Source organism: Otolemur garnettii, unplaced genomic scaffold, assembly GCF_000181295.1.
Source record: "Otolemur garnettii isolate 467f Iridium unplaced genomic scaffold, OtoGar3 scaffold00005, whole genome shotgun sequence".
NCBI lineage: Eukaryota > Metazoa > Chordata > Mammalia > Primates > Galagidae > Otolemur > Otolemur garnettii.
Window position 1 is genome coordinate 33,912,838 of NW_003852400.1, and position 21,933 is coordinate 33,934,770.

The 21,933-nt window shown below is 39.2% G+C and overlaps 2 protein-coding genes across 2 annotated transcripts in view; one reads left to right on the plus strand and one right to left on the minus strand.

Moving 5' to 3' along the window:
* The window catches only part of LRRC72 (leucine rich repeat containing 72), a 44,580-nt gene extending 42,632 nt beyond the window's left edge, over positions 1 to 1,948 (plus strand). The window contains exons 7-8 of the mRNA XM_023507687.1: positions 821 to 848; positions 1,783 to 1,948. Of these exons, the coding sequence (XP_023363455.1) occupies positions 821 to 848; positions 1,783 to 1,948 (194 nt within the window). The remainder of the gene's footprint in view (positions 1 to 820; positions 849 to 1,782) is intronic.
* Positions 1,949 to 12,756: 10,808 nt separating this feature from the next.
* The window catches only part of ANKMY2 (ankyrin repeat and MYND domain containing 2), a 40,713-nt gene continuing 31,536 nt past the window's right edge, over positions 12,757 to 21,933 (minus strand). Inside the window, exons 7-10 of the mRNA XM_003782724.2 lie at positions 21,532 to 21,667; positions 17,494 to 17,622; positions 15,578 to 15,707; positions 12,757 to 13,935 (exon numbers count right to left, since the gene is read on the minus strand). Coding sequence (XP_003782772.1) covers positions 13,751 to 13,935; positions 15,578 to 15,707; positions 17,494 to 17,622; positions 21,532 to 21,667 — 580 coding nt within the window. The 3' untranslated portion in view covers positions 12,757 to 13,750. The remainder of the gene's footprint in view (positions 13,936 to 15,577; positions 15,708 to 17,493; positions 17,623 to 21,531; positions 21,668 to 21,933) is intronic.

Consider the following 21,933-nt stretch of genomic DNA (forward strand, 5'->3'; position numbering starts at 1 on the left):
ATCCAGGTGTACGCACCTGAAATATATACAATTTTTATTTGTCAACTCAATAAAGCTGGGGGGAGAGTAGAAAAGGAAAGTTTGTGATGATCGGAAAGGCAGGGGAGACTTCCGTCAGCACTTGTGAAGGGACCAGTGCCATGGACTCTCCTAGAGCAGCTTTCTGCTGCTTGAGGGTTGGCAAGAGCACATATTGTGGACTTCAGTGGCCCAACAGCTGCAGGCACATTCCATCTCTAGCCTGGGATAGGCCTTCGGGAGAGAAATAAATAAAGCAGTGACAATCTCTGGAAGACACCAGAGGAGATCCAGGCTTTGGGTGCTAGTCTTTGAGCTCCAAAGCTAGGAAAGATAAAGATTCTTATGATCTAGGATTTATTTATTCTGTTTCTTTGAAGTTAATGCCAAGAATGCAAATGGTTGAAGTACCTCTAAATGTTTCTCTTCATTTATACTATCAGCCCAGAAGAAAAAAGATCAGTTTCTACCAATGCGTCTCCATGTCTTAATTATAAAATCTCTCATTTGGATTCTACTGATAAATTATAAATCGACTATTCTGTTCTCAAGGTTTTGAGGTTTGTATTAAAGAATTTGCCTCAAAACCTAAGGCAAAACCCACTATATATAAGAGAAAATTTTAGTTTTGAGTTAGGTTTAAAAAAAGGCATTTTTGATAGATTGATAGAACCTAATGTAAAGGATGGCCTGAAAAGAGAAAGCTATGCCTTAGACTTGGCCTTTATAGAATTGTTCCATTGTTTTTAAATGCCAAGTAAACATTTGAAGATACTAATTTTAAAATGTATTTTTTTTTTAGATTTTGCTTTTGCGGATAATGTAGACAAGTAAGTGATTTTTTAAATTTTTACTTTCATTATTAGATTTCATAATTGTGTTATCCCACTAAGTTACAGTCATTTTGTAAAATAGATTTTAATAAAATAAATTATCAGTTCTATATTAGCTGGGAAAAAAAGGATGAATCTTTCTGTGATAAATGAGTTCAAGCTATGTATTACTCTCTGACATATTTAAGTTTTTAATATTATTATTAAAAACCCCAAATAAATGAAAAGGCAATTTAATGCTTAAAAAATGTAATGCTTAATTATGAACTATTCCAAATAAGGGGCTTCACCTTCCTTGTTTACTTCTCCTCTAAATGTATTCAGTGAAAGCAATTACGCAGATTAACGTTTTATATTCACCAGAATTTACATTTTCAAAAGCAAATACTTCATTAATATTACAGAAGACATTTCAAATTCATGAATATTTATGAATTCAAATGATTTTCATTTTTATTTTTGCACTTAAGTTTTTCTTTGGATGCAGTGTTTAATAATATCCCCACACAAACATATTGCTGAAATATAGCCTTATAGAGAGAAATAACTGTACTAAAATGCCGAGTGTATCTATAAATATTATAATCATGTCGATTAACTTGGTTTTAACACGGGACTGCATGGGTGTATGAGACCCACACTGTAATAGCTAACCCCAAATATGTTCAGATACATTATTTTTAAAATAACCAAGATATACAATAAAAATAGTGTCAGTTAGCACAAAAGTCATTTGTCAGTAGAGCCCCCAAAGTTCTTAACACACACACACACACACACGGCAAAGTACTTGTTAGTGGTACTGCGCCACAAATTACAGAGAAACATGTGGCATATGTTCATAAAAATGAAAATTTTATTTTGGTCAAGTTTATTTTTCTCTGATGGAATTGCTGTAATTCTGTTAATCAGGATGTCATTGTTTTTGCAGAACTGTGTTTGACAATCCAGAAGATGCTGTTTTTGTCAGGTCCCTGAAGCGATCAGTGATGGTGATTACCTCTCTGAACTGGGATACAGTTCCGACGCGAGAGGAAAAGTACCTGGAAGAGAAGGGCACAAAACCCACTCAAATGCTCACAATTAAACTCAGATGATCCTTGGTGTTTCTAGTGGTTTTCAGGTGTATATTAAAATTCCCTGCGGTTGGCTCGGCGCCTGTAGCTCAGCAGCTAGGATGCCAGCCACATACACCCAGGCTAGTGGGTTCAAACCCAGTCCAAGCCCAGGAACAACAGTAACAACTACAATAAAAGAAAATAGTGGGGCATTGTGGTGGCAGGCACCTTGTAGGCCCAGCTACTTGGGAGGCTGAGGCAAGAGAATCACTTAAGCCCAAGAGTTTCAGGTTGCTGTGAGTTGTGATGCCATTGCACTCTACTGAGGGCAACATAGTAAGACTCTGTCTCAAAAAAAAAAAAATCCCTGTGGCTTAGGAAATTTATATTATCACTATAAGGGCTTAGGGGCTTATATTATATATTATGATCTTATTTGAAAAATTTAACTATAAACAGGAACACCAATAATGAAAAATAATTTTTACATTTTAGATATTTTAACATAAAGTTGTTACTAAAGTAAAACGTGTATATAGAAATGTATACAAGTCCTAAGTGTCCAGCTCAACAAATTTTCAAAATATGAATATGTTCATTTGACCGGCATCCTAGATCAAGAAACAGAACATTCCCAGGACTCTAAAAGCCTCCTTCATTCCTTTTGTTACCAGTCACCACCTACCTTCCAAAGTAATCATTGTCCTGATTTCTAGACCATAAATTAATTGTGTCTGGTTTCGAAAGGCATATAAATGAAGTCATAGAAGAATATTTTGTGTCTGGCTTTTGATTTGCAACATTGTAAGATGCATCCGTGTTGTCGCTAGTAGCAATAAAGCTACTATGTCAATCTCACTGCTATACACACACACATACACACATAACACGATGTACTATTGTTGTTTGGGGGTTTTTTTTGCAGTTTTGGCTGGGGCCAGGCTTGAACCCACCATCCCTGGTATCGGGGGCTGGTGGCCCACACCTTGAGCCACAGGTGCCGCCCTCCAATGTACTGTTTTTTATTCTCATCACTGGAAACGTGTGCCAGGTTTGGGTGTAGGCTAACAATCTAGATTTGGCCTAGTCAGAAACCTGCTTCTAGGGAAAAGAGAAACACAAAATGCTTTTAGCAGCTGTCTGGTGCTGAGTGCCAAAATGGGTCATTTAAGGTAACTCAAACTCCTTACTGGTTTTTCCCAATTGAGGAGATAGATACAAACTTACAAATGGGGCAGTGACATTTCACTGTGTCTGATGGTATTTAGAAAACAGACATGCTATAGAAGTGTACTGGAATCAAAACAGGCAAGATACAAAAGCCCAGAAGAAGTAGTAATTGACACCAAGAACCTATAGCTGTCATTCACCTGTGAGTCAACACACAACAGCCTAAAAATTCAAGTATGGTTCCTGGCAGAAGATCCCAGCCTAAGTAAAGTAAAAGCAAAGATTTAGGTATCCATGTGGGTGAGTGGCTGATATCGAGGCAATAGTGATTGTATATGATCAGATGATAGAAAGAATCAAGACATACACTTAAAGACACAATTCTGAAAGTGGAACTCTGGGGAAAAAATTAATTTTAAAAACTCTATAAAAGACATTTATTTACATTCTTAAAAGGAGATGCATTTGAGAAACATAAAAACATGACACGTCATAAGCCTCTTTACACAGTAAAACTGGCAATAATAACACATTTTTGCAAACAAATTCAGGTACACTAATGACAGTCATGTAGATGTCACTGTTATGAGCAAACTATAAAAAATAGGTCAGAAAACAGAATGTCTAAACACCTATCAGTATGGTTGGTATAATAATCGCATGAATCCAGCTTTATGACCATAGTCATCTGAAATAGCGTGATGGACAACTTAAGTCTTTTGATGAGATGGATTAAAAACCACAAAGGGACACCACTTGTATACACAGTGGCCCAAAGAGCTAAGATCTTGAGAAATTTTCTCTCTCACAAATGCACACGAACACAAAGGATAGCTCTTCATTTACTGAGGAACATCTCTATGTGTACGTACAACATTTACACACAAAGGCAATGCTGTGGTAATGCACTCTCCTGAAGCCACATTCACAGAAAATGCATAAAACAAATTAGAACTCCAAAAGTCTTTACACCATGTAAACTTCCAGTATTTGAAACACAAATTGTGAAAAAGTAATGCTGACAATTTAAACGAATGGAAAGAAAAGAAAATTTGACACTGAGAAAGTGTACTAGGAGGATAGATTATAGCCAGTTGCACAGAAGCAGTCTCTAAGAGTTGGCCAACTTCCACAGTCATTATATTCTGAAGCATTATATATTAATTATACTCTGAAGCATTACATCTCCATAAATAACTGCTTTGTTCTTAAGACATGGTTCTCTTTGGAGAACAAAGTCACGTTCATTTCTAGGCGATGCTGCTCTTATAAAAAATCTTTTATATACATCAACATTTGCATTCCTTATTAAATTTTATGATTCTATATACACCGACTTCAGCATTCCCTATTAAATCTTCCCAGTTTCTGCCATGTGCGGCTTGGCTGTTTTGAGTACTTGGAAATTCATTCCTCGTGCACTCACAGATCGCCGTACTGTGGAAACAACACGGTGATGGCTGAGCCATTCTTTTGCCTGGGTGTTTTCTTGTCCTACCACACGTATATTTATTTTCAATCCAGTCAGTAACCTTCCTGGCTTCTTCCAGGCAGATGCAGCTTCCATTCATTAAAAGCTCCTGGAATTCTACAGCTGGAAGGAATGCCAATACAGATCAATTTTTAAACTGAAGGTTTTTGTCACTGCTGTATTGTATGGCCAATCCATTCATCTGAATTTTTTTTTTTTTTTTTTTTTTTGCCAAAAACATTGGGTCAATGGAAAAGCCAAAGTTTATTGGCAATGATTTGAAATCCATGTTTAGAAGCCTGGGTTGCATTTATTTCCATATCTGTCATTCTGGTTTGGTGATTCAGTTGAAAATGGATTCCATTTTCTTCTCCAAAGTCCACTAAGTCTTCAAATAAGCGTTTATAAAATGCTTCACTTTTCTGAGTCATTCATACACAAATGAACAGGTAAGTTCTCAAATTTTTAGATCCAACAAGGGCATGGATTTATAGTTGACAACAACCAGCAGAGGCGGTTTTGTAAGTGCCGTCCATCAGATGAAGTGAAGCATGTGCTAGTTCTGCTATGCCAGATTTAGTGGTAAATATACAAAGCGGATCTTCAACAGTAGATCTCAACCCAAAGCAGTTCACTGTTTGATGTGTTTTGAAAACACAGGAGGAAATGTTATGTCAGCAGTGTCTTTGGTTCTGACTGTTTCTGAGCTTGTCAAATTCTTTTTGTTCTCTGAAGAAGGGAGATTTTCTGAAGGCAAATCAGAAAATATATCTGGTGGTATGCAGGCGAGGCAGCAGGAGTGTAGAATTGAAACTTTTGGCTGGGAGATTTCTTGCACTTTCACTTCTTCTATACCTCTGAAATACTGAACCACTGAGGGGCGGCTCTGTCCCGTCTAGTCCTCACAGACTCACACACTAATCTACTCTGGAAACTCTCACAGACACGCCCCAAATAAGGCTTTCCCAGCTTTCCAAATATTCCTTCTTCCAATTTAATTGACACCTAAAATGAAATCCACAGATTCACCCCTTGTCAGACTGGCATCTGTACACATATTCCTACACCACACTTAATTTCAAAATAAAGACAATAAGTAGGTAATAGTTCCACCTAACCTGGTACAACTGATGCAACACAGCTATCCTGAATATAACCAAAATGCACTCATTGTGGTTTTCAGGATTTTAGATGTCAAGGATTTTAGACTTTAGGGATCCTGATCTTCTGGGATCTCAACATTTGGCATTGTATTTTTGGGGATTACTTTTGGCACCACTTTTGCTCCCTCTTGGATCCCTTATTTTGGGGGAATCCAGCGCCATGTCATAATGTCACTCAAACAGTCCTCCAGGAGGTCTAGATTTTGAGGAACTGAGGCCTCTTTTCAAAAGCCAGGGAGGGGCAAGGCCTTCTGCCAATAACTATGAAAGCAGGTGCTTCAGACCCAGTTAAACCTTCAGATGACCACGGCCCTGGCTGAAAGCTTCACTTAAGTCAGTGAAACCTCAAACCAAAACCACCCAGTTCTGCTACTTCCAGATTTCTGGCCTACATAAACTGTATAAAATGCTTACTAATGTTTGAAGCTGATAAATTAGGAGATAATTTGTTATCCAATAATAGATAACTAATACAATAACCTAGCATAGTCCATGGTTCTTTGTGGAATCTCCAGCAAGCTACATCAGGAGAGTCACAGCCCAGTTTCTGGGGGTTCTTGAGCAAGGCCACACCATCAGCAGCAGAGAACCAGTCACTGTTTAAAGAGCAGTTCTAGGCATACTAGAACTGCAATGGTCTTAAGACTGAGAGGCTGACCATTTATCTGCAGCTGTTTGATCAAAGCTGCTCCTCATGAGCTGAGTACTTTCAAACCCATCAGGCAATAATGGTGGGTGGCAACTATCCATTTTGTGATGGAAATAGTATATTTAGGATCAAGTTTAAAATGACCCATGGTTGCATAAGTAGTATTGTCTATTTTTTTTTTGGCTGAGGCTGGGTTTGAACCTGCCACCTCTGGCATATGGGGCCGGCACCCTACTCCTTTGAGCCACAGGTAGCGCCCAGTAGTATTGATTTTTAATTAGATTGCACTAAGGATGGGCTATCATAATCTGTAGGTTAAACACTCACGTAATAATAAGAGAATATGTTGTCTCTGATGTTTTATTTTTAATGTCACAATCACTGAAAAGAATTAGAAATTTGATCCAGGTGAAAAATGCTTGACAAATTTTGCTTAATCTTTTTAGAGACCTAATGAAAATACAGAAGGATTAATGAATGGTTGTGACTGAAAAATATTGGCCAGGGCGGTGGCTCATACCTGTAACCCTAGCACTCTGGGAGGCTGAGGTGGGTGGATTGCTTGAGCTCTGGAGTTCAAGACCAGCCTGAGCAAGAGAGAGATCCCGTCTCCAAAAATAGCTAGAATTGTGGCAGGTGCCTGTAGTCCCGGCTACTTGAGAGGCTGAGGCAAGAGAATCACTGGAGCTCAAGAGTTTGAGGTTGCTGGAGCTATGATGCCACAGCACTCTACTGAGGGTAACAAAGTAAGATTCTGTCTCAAAGAAAAAAAAAGAAAGAAAAAGAAAAATCTTGTATGAAACACCATTTTGGGAGAAACAAAACAGAAGACCTCATCTTTCATTTACCTAAGACTTTACCTAAATGGAACACATTATTATTGAGAAGGTATTTTTAATTAAGTTGCTTGCTTTAAACAACAGAGACCCATTCAAACTGGCTCAAATGAAAGCATATTTATTTCAGGATCCACTGGGAGGTCTCATGAGTAGGGAACAGAAAACACTGAGGTTGTGGCTAAAAGCTGGCGCTCTGGATTTAGACAGATATGTATAGCTTAGCTTTAGTTAGTTAACCTCTCTGCGCTTTAATTTCCTCTTATTTGAAATAATAATAGTAGTCACCCTATAGAGTGTCAAAGATTATGTAAACGTGCCAGACAGGGTGGCTTTCTTAATGTCAGTACTAAATACATATCAGCTATCATTGTTATTCTTATCCCAATGGCAATTGTGTCCCTTAGGAACTATACTTGGTGACACAGAATATTTGTGTCACCTCAAAATTTGTATGCTGAAATCTAATCCCAAAGAGATGGTAATTAGAGGTGGAAACTTTAGGAGGTAATTAGGTCCTAAGGATAGAGCCCTCATGAATGGGATTAGGCCCCTGAAAAGACCAGGGAGGGACTCTCCCTCCTCCTTCCAAACGAGGACAGAGCGACACGGCCTTCTGTAACCAGAAAGGGGCTGCACACCAAAGAATTCAATCCTGTTGGCACCCTGACCTTGACTTCAAGTTTCCACAACTGTGACAAATAAATACTTGTTAAGTCATCCTGTTATGGAATTTGTCACAGCATCCCAGATTAGGGTACCTGATGTATTAGCCAGGGTTCTTCAGAAAAATAGAATCAATAGAATATGTCCGTACATAGTATGTACAGGTTTGTTGGTTGTGGGGGTGTCTAGTGAGTTCACAGTTTGTAGGGCAAGCTGGCAGACTGGAAACTCAGGTATGGTTTGATGTGATGTCTTAAATTTGAAACTCACAAGGCAGGTAGGCAGATAGGTGGGTTTTCTTGGGGATTTTTGTTTTTTCCAACAAAGGTACAGAAGCAATTTAATGATAAAATGATAGACTTTTTTTAATAAACAGTACTGGAACAACCAGATATTAGTATTGGAAAAGTGAAACTTTATCATTAATTCAGACCACATTAAAAAATTATTCAAAATGGATCATAGGCCTAAGTATAAAGGCTAACACAATAAATCTTCCAGGATAAAGCATAGGTGGAAATCTTCATAAATGTGCAATAGATAAAGACTTTTTTTTTTTTGAGACAAAGTCTCACTCTGCCACCCTGGGTAGACTGCTATGGTGTCATTATAGCTCACAGCAACCTCAAATACTTGGGCTCAAGCAATCCTCTTGCCTCAACCTTCCATGTAGCTGAGATTATGGACGCCTGCCATAACACCTGGCTAATTTTTTCTACTTTTACTTCCTCCTGTTCAGATTGGTCTGGAATCTCTGAACTCAAACAATCCACCTGCCTTGGCCTCCCAGAGTGCTAGGATTACAGATGTGAGCCACCATGCCCACCTCATACAGGTTTTCTTTTCAGAGACAGAGTCTCACTTTGTAGAGTGCCACAGTGTCACAGCTCGCAGCAACCTCCAGCTCTCGGGCTTCGGAGATTCTCTTGCCTCAGCTTCCCAAGTAGCTGGGACTACAGGCACCCACCACAACGCCCACAAAATCACACAAAAAAGAAAAACTGGCAAATTGAACTTTATCAAAATTAGATACTTTTGCTCTTATAAAAATCAAGATTTTAAAAATGAGAGAGCTATAGACTGGGAGACAATACTTAAAATACAAACACATTAGACAAGGAACTAGTATTCTGAATATAAAGAATACCTTCTTTTACCACCCAATAGTAGTAAGATAACCAAATTTTAAAAAATAAGATATTTTAGGGTGGCGTCTACAGCTCAAAGGGGTAGGGCACTGGCCCCATATGTGGGAGGTGGCGGGTTCAAACCCAGCACCGGCCAAAAACTGCAAAAAAAAAAAAAAAACCCAAACCAAAAAAAAAAAGATCTTTTAACACTTAAAGGAAGATACTTCAAAGAAGGAGGCATATGGATGACCACTAAGCACTGGACAAAAATGCTTACCATCTCTACAGTTATGTAAAGCAGACAAAAACCTATACATAAATAATACAAAAATATTCTATGTCAATTCTCATCTTTTATTGTAATAATAACAGAGTGCAGAGAAGTGCTATAGAGAGGAGAGACAGAGACAGAGACAGAGAGAATATTATACATACATTTTGCAACAAAACAAACCTACATGTAACCATTGCCCAGTTAAGACCCAGCATATTGCCGGCATCCCAGAGGCTCCTGCGCAGCTGCGGAAATCATCATCTTCTAATTCCACACTGAGTTAACTACTCTGCTGATTTTCAAGATCCTTGTTGTTTCCTTGATTTAGTTTATGATTTCACCTTCTATGAAAGCAAAGCTAAACAATGTTATCTAATTGAATCAGCTTTTTGGACCTTGCTGTATAAGACACTTTTGTTTTAATTTCTTATAGCATAACTATTTACATTAATGCAATCATGGGGTACAGTGTGCTGTTTTCATATACATTTTGAAATACTCTCATCAAACTGGTTAACATAACCTTCAGGATAAGACACTTTTTGTCTATAGCTGTTGGTGTTGCTATGTGGCTGGCTTCTTCAGCTCCACATCTGCGATTTATGAAACAGAAAGAAAACCTAGAGAACTCCCCAAGTGCTGTTGCCTGGATCCCGGGTCCCCAGCCAGTCTGCCTTCTCTCCACCTTTCCGAGTTTTCTTCTATTCGTTTCATATAAAACATCAGGGTTTTTAACTTACTCAGTGGGAAGAATAAGGAAAAGTCTGTCTATTCCATCTTCCCCAAAGCAAAAGTGTTCAGATTATCTTTTAAGTGTCGCTAAATTGTTTCCTTTTGTGGCTTTTGGGTTTAGTATATTAATGAAGACCTCCTTCACTATAAAATCTTAAAGTGTTTTCTCCTGGTTTTGTTTTTCTTTTTTAATTGGTCATTTTCTTTCACATTTGACTCATCCATTTGGAATCATGAGATAAAGTGGTTTTGTATGAGTATATTGATTAGCTAGCTACATTGCCCTGAAACTGTCATTATGTGGCTAACTCATTTATTCTATACAAATTATGATCACCATTTAACAAAATGCCTTTAGCTATTTATAAAATTAGCACTTTGTCTCTAAAGGACATATAAAACTAGTTCTATGTTCTATAGCTGAGCCAGGTTACAGCTACCTTTTGGGGGTGGGGGGAATCTCATCTATTGAAGTAATTATGAGAAAGAGATCTTTTTACTAAATGAAGACATTGTTCTTTGTACAAATGACTTAATATTATCACAGTTTACATGCGCATGCCCTATTCTCTATACAATTCAAGCAAATATGAATTTTTCCAAAATAAATATCAGTAAAGGCATGCAAAAACACTTTGTGTTGGTGGTTTCTTTCCAGTGAAAATGATAACTGCCATGCAATTCAAAAGTGGGACTGCCATTGTATTTTTTCTAAGAGCATATAAATCTTAAAAGTTTAAATTGTATGCCTTCATTTTTCTTTTAGCTATACTTGTAACTTTTGAAATTCATTTTTTTATTTTCTAGTTGTCACAAGATGTATTAATAAGAATTCTTTGGTTCTAAGTTACAGAAATCCAAATGGCGAATTTATTTGCTCACGTAACCAGATTGCATAAAGCCAAGTGCGGACTCACTCAGAGCTCACTGGACTCAGCTCCAACAGTGCTCCCTCCCTCTCTTGCTTCTGTCCCTTTAATAACTGCCTTCTTTCGGGTGCCTGCACAAGTCAGGGAGTGTGGCCTCAGACAGCTCTGGAGCTGGATCCTTATTAATTTATTATTGCCCCAAGGGAGAACATTCCCTCCCCCAAAGTAGGTAAATAAAAGCCTTTCCTCTTCAACTTTAGGAATAAGGAGGCAGATAGCCACTGACAGAGACAATAAAACCACAAGAGGTTCAGCTCCCACTTAAGAGGGGCACTAATTTGCTGAAAATCAGGGAGACAGGATCCTATGAAGACAGAAATATTGCAAGAATATTCAGTGTTAAGAATTTCTATGAATTTTAATACCCAATAATATTAAAACTGAAGGAAATTCATATATGAAGGAGGACAAAAGTCAGCGATCTTTTTAAGGGCCTAGGGGAAGACCCACTCCACCCTATGAAATAACACTTTGTCTTTAGGGCTCTATCATTTTCCGACTGGAGAACTCCCACAGTGAAGTCAACGTATTAAGAGTGTACAATGTGGTAGCTAACACTGCAAGCCTCGCCAAGTCTCCACACTCACTCTGCACTTTTAGATAAATTAGGCAACCTCTTTCAACTTCAACTTCTTCATCTATGCTATGCAGGAGAATCTAATTCATAGGGTCATTGCAAATATTAAATAACTTCAGGAATGGAGTAACTTCCAATGTTACCTTTGAATCAAAAAGCAGAATCCGATTTCTTACTGAATCCACTGGCCAATTTTATGTTGTATTACCTCAGCTCTAGGTATAAGAAAGTGTTGGAACAGTAAGATTATTCGAAATCCTTTAGGTCTTATTTTTGTTTGAGAAAAGTTTTTTGATAGTGTATTGAAAATAATTCAACGTGGAAAAAAAAATCCAGATTGATGGTATTAAAATGAAAGTCTGTTTCCGATAATTTGTGACAAAAGAAACGATTATAATCAGAATTAACCCCATTGTCTCTTGAATTCCATTTTCTGACCACCCTTTCCCTTACATCTGAGAAAAATTTTGATATGGCTTATACCTAAGTTCTGCTGGTCAATCTGAAAGTTCCTTTTTATGCCAGATGTATCTGTTAGGGTTTTGCTTCATTCAGCAATTCATTTCAGTGTAGGAGAAAATTGCCTCTACCTTGTCACATCTCTTTATTTTCCCATTTCCTGGTGCTTTTCCACAACCCTCAGTGGGATCCAAAGGCAGGGGCCATGCTCTCTTGCCAGACCACAGCACGGTGTGTGGCAGAGAGCAGGGGGAGAAAACGGCAGAGAGTGATGGTAACACAAGATGCAAAAAAAAAAAAAATAACCATAAATCAAGAACACAGGTAAAAAACATGTCAGTGGGAGAGTGACGCCTGAGAAGGCTATTACCTGAAGATAAATATTCACCAATGAGCAGATGAGGTACTTTGATGACTTAATTTTGCCAAGGGACGCTGACTGTGACTGACAAGTTCAGCCTAAGTCTGCCTGCTGACTTCCTGTGCAGTTAGCCCTTAACTTTGAATTTCCTCACATGACGCCATCCTGGAGTACAGGTGCGTGAGGAGGGGTGTGCACCAGCTCTAGAACAGTAACTGAGTGTGAGGAAGATGAGAGTCAACGTGATACAAATTTTGATCAGCAAGGTGAGGTCAGAATTCTAGTCATTTTGCTCTGCAATGAGACACAATAAACTAATTATTGCTTTGCTCTCCAATATTTGCCAAGTTCCCTACTATTTGTTAAGTTCTCTACTATTCCTCTAACATTTGCCACCCCAAACAACAATAAATCATGAAACAAGATGAGCTGTTTATATTCATAGCCATGATTTATTTTAAAATCAACACAAGAAACCTTGAAATGCAGCACTATCTTCAGACATCACAATCTAGCTCTGTTTAAATACCACATATGCTAAAAACGGATGCCAGGCCATTCTCTAAAGGATGGTTACGAGTCAGTTTCTAGACAGGAAGAGCCCCATGAAAAGCTTATAGGAAGATAAAAATCAGCCTTTCAGGTGGAGCATGGCACATGATTGAGTTTTAAGGTACTTCTGTACACAATATGCTTAGCTGTTATTTAATCAAAAATTTCAGGAAGTTATCTTTTTGTAAATGCACATGCTGAGATAAGCCTGGATACATCCCAGTTCCTCCTGAGGGACTGGGTGTTTCTGAAGGTGCAAACACAAACATCACCATGGGAACTGCACACAGTTCCGACTTCTCAGGATCATTTCTGTCTGAAAGGACAATTAGTGGGACTGCAGCAGAGACCCTTTAACACACAGCTTTTCTTCATACATTGCATCTTAATCAGCAGAACTTCACTATTGCAAATGCTATTTACATGTGTTTTATGTGCACAGAAGTGATGATTTTTCTAACTTCCTATCTCTGTGGCGGTGACATTTTTCTTTCCTGCAAATCTCTCTTCTGTACCTCTTCCGCTTGTCCATTTGTCTCCTAGAGCCCACGTGTCTTCTTTAAGGGGACTTGTTTCCTTTTGGGAACAATGGCTGGTGAGCCAGCCTCAGAAAGGGAATAGAAATGTTCTTCCTGTATGTTGAAAGAGAACCATTTCCATAAGAATTTTCAGTTACAGAACAGACAGAAATCAGGAAATTCGGGCAGAGTAGACGGAGCTTTGCCTGTAAACGTCTATTCTATGAAATGTAGAATCCTGCCATGGTGTCATGCAGGTGTCCCAGGGCGATGAGGACAGATACATTCACAAGAGTTTTCCAGCTACCTGCCAGGGTCAGGACCGTCCATGCTGGCACGTGCCATGTGTGCCTTTTACTCCTCAGATACCCGTGGGGCTACAGGAGCATCCAGTACGCCTTCCAGCCCAGCCTCACTTGGAAGAGATTCTTTCTCTTCTTCCACAGCATCTTTGGGACTGGAATCCTCTTGAGAGATCCCCGTTTCAGCCTCTGGCTGCTCTTCATTAACACAATTAGAATTAACATCAAGTTTGCCATCTAATTAAAAAAAAAAAGGTTATTTTGTTTCTACCATGTGGCAGACACTCTTGTAAATATAATAATTTGCTTAATCCTCATTATCAACTACCAGTGGTAGATTATTATCTCTATGGTCATTACTCTCATTATTTTATAAGTAGGGAAGCGGAGAAGAAAGGAGTAACTTGCTCCACGTTTTACAGCTAGGAAAAAAAAAAAAGCAGAATCAGCATTTGAACTCAGGACCCTACTTCCAAAGCCGGGTCTCTAAATCAGGATTGTTGTTTGGGATGTGACAAAACCTACATTCAGATACAACTTCCCAATTAATTAGCTTGATGCCTTTGGGTAGGTAATTGTGTACTTGTAGTTATTTCTCTTATCTATAAAATGGGTATAATAAAGGCTATCCCACATTTGTGAAGAATGGAAGTGTCTGTAATGTTTGGAATAGTGTGGGGCACGTGGCCCATGCCTCAAGTGGGAGTTCCTGTTCTGTGGGCAATCTTACTCTCCCACGATAGTTAGCACATGAACGGTGGTTGTTCTCTGTCCTCAGCATACAGAGGTCTACAAAACAGGAGGCGGCATTGCGGTCTGAAAGCCTGGCTAGTCTCTTAATGATAAATGGTTTAATTTTGATTTAGAATGTAATCATTTAATTCCACTAAGCATGTTTCTCAACCAAGTGGTAAAGGGGACATCACCCCTTGTAGGGTAGGGGTGGGAGGAGTGCCTAAAACAGTGGTTTTTTTTTTTTTATCTCCAGCTTGAACCTATAGTTAAACTTACGTGGCACACTTAAATTATGTTGATCACAAAACAAGAATTAAAAAAAAAAAGAACATTATTTACTACACTTTGAGCTTCTTTTGAAAATAATTTAATGATTTGAAAATGTTTACGGCACACCTAAGACCTTCTCACAGCATGCCAGCGGCATACTGGTTGAAAATCAGTGGCCTAGAATCAGAGCCAGCCAGGCAACTTTTTCAATCTATGTATACTCCCCCAGAACATATGATATATTCTCTGGGCTGGGGCATGGGGGTGGGCGTGGTTCTTTTCTCCAGTATGAGAACCATGCTGAAGCAACTCACTATGTCTGATGAAAATGAGTCACAAAACCTCACAAGGAATGGAGAGAAAAATAATATGAAACACTGTTCTGACACCTGCAGAAACGCAACCTGCACATCAGATCTGCAATTTGATCTGTACTTTATAAATTTTATAATTTCATACGTAGTTTTAAAATTTAATTAAGAAATCAAACACTTCTGATCTTAAAATCTTCTGGTAGTCATTAAGCAGAACTTAATTATTTCCTTCTTTATTAGAAACCTTCATGAGCAAAATACAAATGCAAACCCATCAAGAGCCTCATCGTTCCAGGGCAGTCTCCTGAGTTAGGATGTAGAATGGTTCAGTAAACTACACGGCTCAGAATTTTATGTCTATGTTTTCCGGTGAGGTCTAGGCTGACTATATTATGTCCATTACCCCGAGGACTTGAAAAATGGACACATTAGAATCCTTACGTGGATTACCCCTGAGCTTTTGTGGCTCCTGAGAAGACCCAGTTCTGGTGTGCCCCAGGTTAGCACTACCTTTCCTGTCTCTGCTAAGAAGCAGCACGAGCTCAGTGTTTATTACGTACTGTTCTCCTCTTGACTCTTTTCTTTCGCAGCCTCCAACTGTTGCTTTTCATAAATGTCCTTCAGATTCTTACAGATTTTCTTATGTGCAAACCAGTGTGTTTTCTGGCAGGTTTGATCGCAATATATTACCTGAAAGCAATTGCAGGTTTATTTTCATTTCAAGAGTTGTGATTGCACGATTTCCCAACCACGACACTAAACCAAGAACTATACTGTAAAAATGTTCAGTTTTCCATACTCTATTTTAAAACCATGATGTGCGGTTGTATACTGATTTCAATTTGTACTTTCTAACTTCTACTTTCAAACGATAATGGATATACAACAAACCACCTACCGAAAACTCTTAACAAATAGCTTATTATAGACTCTGGATGGGCCAGATTGGTCTAGCATTAATATAATGACAAAGAAGATATAGCTGTTGTTCCTAAGGAAGCCAGGGTCAAGAAAGAATGGGATGAGGCAGAAAGGAGGGAGACAAGCCTGGAACGATGTGATTTATAACACAGTACGGGATGTCAGAGTGAGGGGAGCACAGGGGAAAGGGTGACTCACTCTGGCTGGGGAAGTCAGCGTCCACAGAGAAATGAGATAGAAGCATTCTAAGTGGAGGGAGTATCTCATACCGAAATGCAGGGAAGTGAATGATATGTCTAAGAACAGCAAGCCGTTTTTGTAAATGAGCTTATATTTTTGCTAATGAGAGTGGTAAAGAGATGGGAATGAATCTTATTAAATACTTATTAGATACTAAGCACTGTGCTAGGCTCTTCTGCACAGATGATGTTGCAGATTGTATTATTGGCCCCAATTCTTCACACATCTCTGCACTCATACACTTTCCCATGTGATTTTAGTGCTTTGCACGAAAGAGGAGACTTGACTTTGAATTTGGCTATGTGATTTGTTTTGACCAACAGCATGAGCAACAACATCACAGTTTCAATGTTAGACCTTGTGTGTTTCTACCTGCTCATGCATACCTCTGCCATGGCCATGAAGATGCTCAGCCCAGCCTGCAGGCGCAGGGAGGATGAGGGACACAGGAGCACAGCAGCCCCAGGGGAAGCCAGCCAGACATGAAGGAGGGAGAAGAACTAATGATTATTGTTTTAAGCACTGAGTTTAGGGTGTTTTTATAAGAATCAAAAGTTAATCCATATAGATAGTTTCCTTTAATTCTCACAACTCTAGCTTCATTTCGCACATAAGGAAACTGCAGTTCTCAAAAGTAATGAAAGAAGCTGAAGCTGAAGAAATAGGTTATAGCATACTTTAATGGGTTTCATAAACTATGTTGAAGAATTTCAGCTTAAAGTTAACAGGAAATTGCTGTTAGACCTATGGGATTAAGTAAATGTACAAATGTATGCATGCAATGTCTGGATGTGAGAAAAACATGTGAGAAAAACTCTCACAAAGATGATTCTGGCAGAAGTGGGCCGTGTGGTCCACAGGGATTAAAGACTGGTGACAGGTGGAGGAAGTTGTCGCACATGGAAGAGTTGTGAAGAGATTGTCTTTAAAGCAACATCAGAATAGCTGCCTGCATATTCATGAGCTATCCTATTCTAGGTTTTCATATCTGCACCAGCCTCAGTCTCCTCTGCTCACAGGTAATCTTTCCCTTATCATCTCACGTTCATTCTCTCATATCCTTTCTTTCCATGAGGTGGACAGCATTGAAACTGAGGAAGACTGGTACTTAGGCAGAAGACAGACACAGCACAGAGCTACATTCAGGTTCTAATTCTCTCCCCAACTACGTAAGTATTAGATGCAATATTTTCATGTCCTAGAATTTATTTAAAAACTAAGTCAGCTGTCATAGTTACAGAATATTAGAACTCAGTTGTCAGCAGGCTTTAATCTAAGCCAGAAGTCAATGAACTTGAAAGAACACCATTCTTACCATTTTGCATACGGAGCATCTTTTACTTGCTCCCTTCTCTCCACAGGTAGTGCAAAATTCAACGTCCACAAAGCCCATCTGCCCAGTGATGGCCTGGGTAAGGACGGAGAATGCAGTGGGATCAGAACCCTGGAGTGGGTATGAAGAGGAGGGGGAAAAAAAACCTATGAAATCACCATAGAAAGACTACAGAGATGTCACCCCACGAATAATGCTATCTTACAATGTTGACACAAATGGGAAGAAATCATTTTAGGCTGGAGATTACACAGACTTTATGACAAAATGACAAATATCTTTCCAAGTATAACATTTTCTATACAAAGCATACAGGAAGTTAGTCATCAATCCCAATAACTGACAAGAAAAAATATGGCCCTACTTTAGAATAAAAGTATTTTTCAATTAGGATAATTCAGTAAGCCCCCAGTGATGTCAGATACATGAGAATGAACTCAGAGTGGAATTTTCTTCTGAGAAGTGACATCAAGATGATATTCTGTGTGACAATTACAGGGCACATCACAAATATTTATCTTAATTCTTAAAGTTTGGTACAATTTAAGTATTTTAAAGACTTAAAATGGTTTAAACTATCTACTTGTTGGTCTATAATTTAAATAGTTATCATCTTTATTGTTGAACCTTTACAAATTCTTTCAGAAACATACCTGCAATTACATCAAAGTATTAAGAAAAACCTGAAGTATAAAAATTATTACTATAGGGTCATAGAAAATTAGAGTGGGTTGTTAAAGAAGATTTATGAAATTTGTTTATTTGTTTGATTTGGTTTGGCTTTGAGAGTGTCACTGTCCCCTGGCTAGAGGGCGGCAGTGGTATTGTTATAGCTCAGTGCAACTTTACACTCCTAGGCTCAAGTGATCCTCCTGCCTTAGCCTCTCAAGTAGCTGGGACTAAAGGCTCATGCCATCAGGCCTGCCTAATTTTTTCTAAAGGATATTTTGCTAAAAGCACAGGTTTTCATGTGAACTAATGCTTCCTCCCCTCTCACACACAAAAAATAATAATGGTAATACAGATTAGTGACCACATGGGATCTTTCCTGTCTATTGTGTGATGAGAACTTTCTTATTATACAAAATCTTGTTGTCTACTTTGCTAAATATGAATCTCTTGAGGGGCCAGAACTCATCCCATGGAAAGATATTCAGCCTAAAAATAAACAATGTGGGCTATAAAATCAAGAGACATTAGCTAGCCTTCCAGAAGTTAAAGTACACACTATCAGTGGATAAAGCCGAACACCTTTAACAGTATCACACGCTATGATGCTGGAGCAATATTTTTAAACTTAGCCATGCCTGAGCTCTGGAACAGGCAGAAGCCAGAGTTCCACATGAGGCAGGCAGAATCTGAACCTGAACAGAAGACCCAGCCATTAGCATTCTCAGAAAGAGACCCAGGCGACCCTCATGGCAGCCCGCCTGACAGCCACCTTGTTATGGGAACAGAGCGGCACCACTTCCGATGCTTATGAACTTGCAGTGTATGTAACAAAACCCGTTAGGCAGTAAACGGTGGCAATCTGGGACACTCATAACCACAAGCACTGAGATAGGTAAAATGCTCCAGAGAGTACAGTATATTAACTCTTAAAGAACAAATGTTCTTAAAAGAGAAATCTCTGAAATACATTAAATATTATCTTTATTATAAACCTCTTCTTGACTCAGACCACTAGGATACACGTTAATCATTATACTCTATAAATGCTAATTACATTATTCTATCATAAGGGGCTAAGATAAGATTTGTTGACCTTACATTGACCTGCTTTGATTTTTTTTTTAAGTACTCTTGGCTATTTTGAGATTTTCCATTTTCTCCCATGTAACTAGAACATCAGCTACTACTCGTCAGAACTGGAAATCTCTCAGCACAGCTACTGCTAGTGGCTCTGATGCTGACTCCCTCAGCTTCCTTACTTATAGAGCAGAATTCTGTTCAGAACAGGAGTGTCTAGACACAGCAAAAATACTCCTGTGCAGCGCAGTGTGGTCATGTGACACAGGCAGAGGGTTTCTGGGAAAGCTTCTGTTTTCCAGACATAGACCCCTTTGCTCTTCCTGCTGGACAGGAATGTGAGCCTGGAGAAAACGGGTCAAGTGCCTTACAACCCTGAGGTCATAGGTATGCGCACAAGAATGTACATACCTGGCTAAGGAATTTGGGGGTAGAAAGATGGGAAGGTGTTTGTGGGACCGATGCATTTTTGAGCCACTGTGTCAGACCTGGTCTGCTTACCTTTTGGCGTCTTCTGAGTGAAAAATAAACCCTTATCTATTTCATTCATGTTTGGTTGTGTTGCAGGAAGATGAGGCCCAATGGAGAGAAAGAGCACCCAAACACCACATTTATAAAAGGAAGGGCTTTATTCACCAGCCAGGAGTTTATGGTATACAAGAATTCCAAATGGCCGTGCTCCCCAACTGGCCTGGTCTTTCCCTTTTTATTGACAATCAAAAAGTTCCACCCCACAGGTACCCTTCTCATTGGCCAGTTTGAATCAAGCAGGAGATGCTATTCTAGCCCCTATAGAACTACAGGATTTCACAGAACTGGGACATTTCCAAGTTCCAGGAAGTTAAGTCTGCAAATTCCCAAGAGCTGAGTCACCAGGGAGAGGACCTTGCAGGTATATCCTTGTGGTCTCCTTGAGAAGACCTGTTCTCCTAGACCTCAACCTTCTGGGGTATCCTCTCTCAGTTGGAGTTTGATATGTACTGGCAAGACACATTTGTAATTGATAAATCACCTTCACAGGTTGCTAACTTTAATCTCCCAAAAGCTTGAACACCAAAGTATATTAAGAGTAAAAAATCTTTCTGTGAAAATAAGGGGAGCTCTCCTGAATAAATGAAGGCATGAACTTGATGAGATGGTCTTGTCAACTCAGGTCTTGCTTTATTAGATGATTCTGAAAAGGCGAAGTCTGAATATATAAAAGAGCATCTGGAACTCACTTCTAGCCTCGATTTTCCACACAGAATATAACACCTAGAGGAGGCGCAGGAAAGGGCAGTAAGCTGTCAGAGGGGAGGGGGAAGCTGTGGACGGGACTGGCCTCAGGGTCAATATCCTGTCTGATTGGGTGACACCTGTGGCTCAGTGAGTAGGGCACTGGCCCCATATACTGAGGGTGGTGGGTTCAAACCGGCCCTGGCCAAACTGCAACAAAAAATAGCCAGGCGTTGTGGTAGGCGCCTGTAGTCCCAGCTACTTGGGAGGCTGAGGCAGGAGAATCACCTAAGCCCAGGAGTTGGAGGTTGCTGTGAGCTGTGACTCCACAGCACTCTACCAAGGGCAATAAAGTGAGACTCTGTCTCTAAAAAAATATCTTGTCTGATAAAAGATTGGATTTAAACGTAAAAAAGAATGAATGGGTATAGGTAAGATGAACAGATACCTATCCAAAATAGAAAAGGCAGGGAGTATCTTAGGAAATACTACTCTACATATGTCAAATAGGTAACAAGTAATTTAAAAAACAGATAGAAAGTCAACAAAATGCACCTCTATAGCTGGGAAAGAAGAATATTATTTCTTTTTTAAGTATGGAAAATATCTAACCAGGGGGCATTAAGGTGGATTATAGGAAACTGGGCATACTATGAGATAATTATCAGGAACATAATAAGCCTTCCAATCACTCATCCGGCTACATCCCCACTGCTTGGACACATCACCCTGACAATTGGCACCTTCTCCTAGTACATATGAGGCTCTGCACTGGTAATTCCTACAGCACCCAGTGTATGTGTGTGACTGAATGGTACAGTGGACGTGTACTTACAAGTTTCACTGATATTTAAAACACAAATTTGTGCTCTAATCATTTCCATTACATTGTGTCTCTAGGGAGATACTACCCACTAAACTGCAAACTATAAATGCGTACTATCTCCCTCCACCTTTGTTCCTGAAAATTTTCTGCAATAATGAAAATAAATACTAGAGAGAACTTGCCTCTAACAATACAATATGTAATAATCAGAGTCTTAAAAAGAGCCTTACAATTTCAACAGGAGCGATGCTTCGAACCAGCTGCTGGAGTAGTGTAGCTTCACAGTAAGGAAATTTTCTGATACTTTCTCTAATGATCTTTTCTTGATATACCGGAAAGCCGTCAGAAGGCCGGCCTTTTAACAAGCTGAAAGATATTTTTTTAAAGAGTAATTGCAGTTGAATCACTAAGCATTCCCTCCTAGCTGAACCCAGTAGTGTTTAGTAGCTTCTGTTTTGTTACTTGACATCTTCACTGTCTCTTCAAATCACGAGGAACAACTCAAGCCACATTGTTGTCAGCTGGGGTGGGGCCCTGAGATGAAAATGCAAAGGTGACCCCCACCATAAAACACGCTAGAGGCTCTTATCAGATTAGCTAGTTACTCTTTAGCCTGCCATTTGAACTAAGAA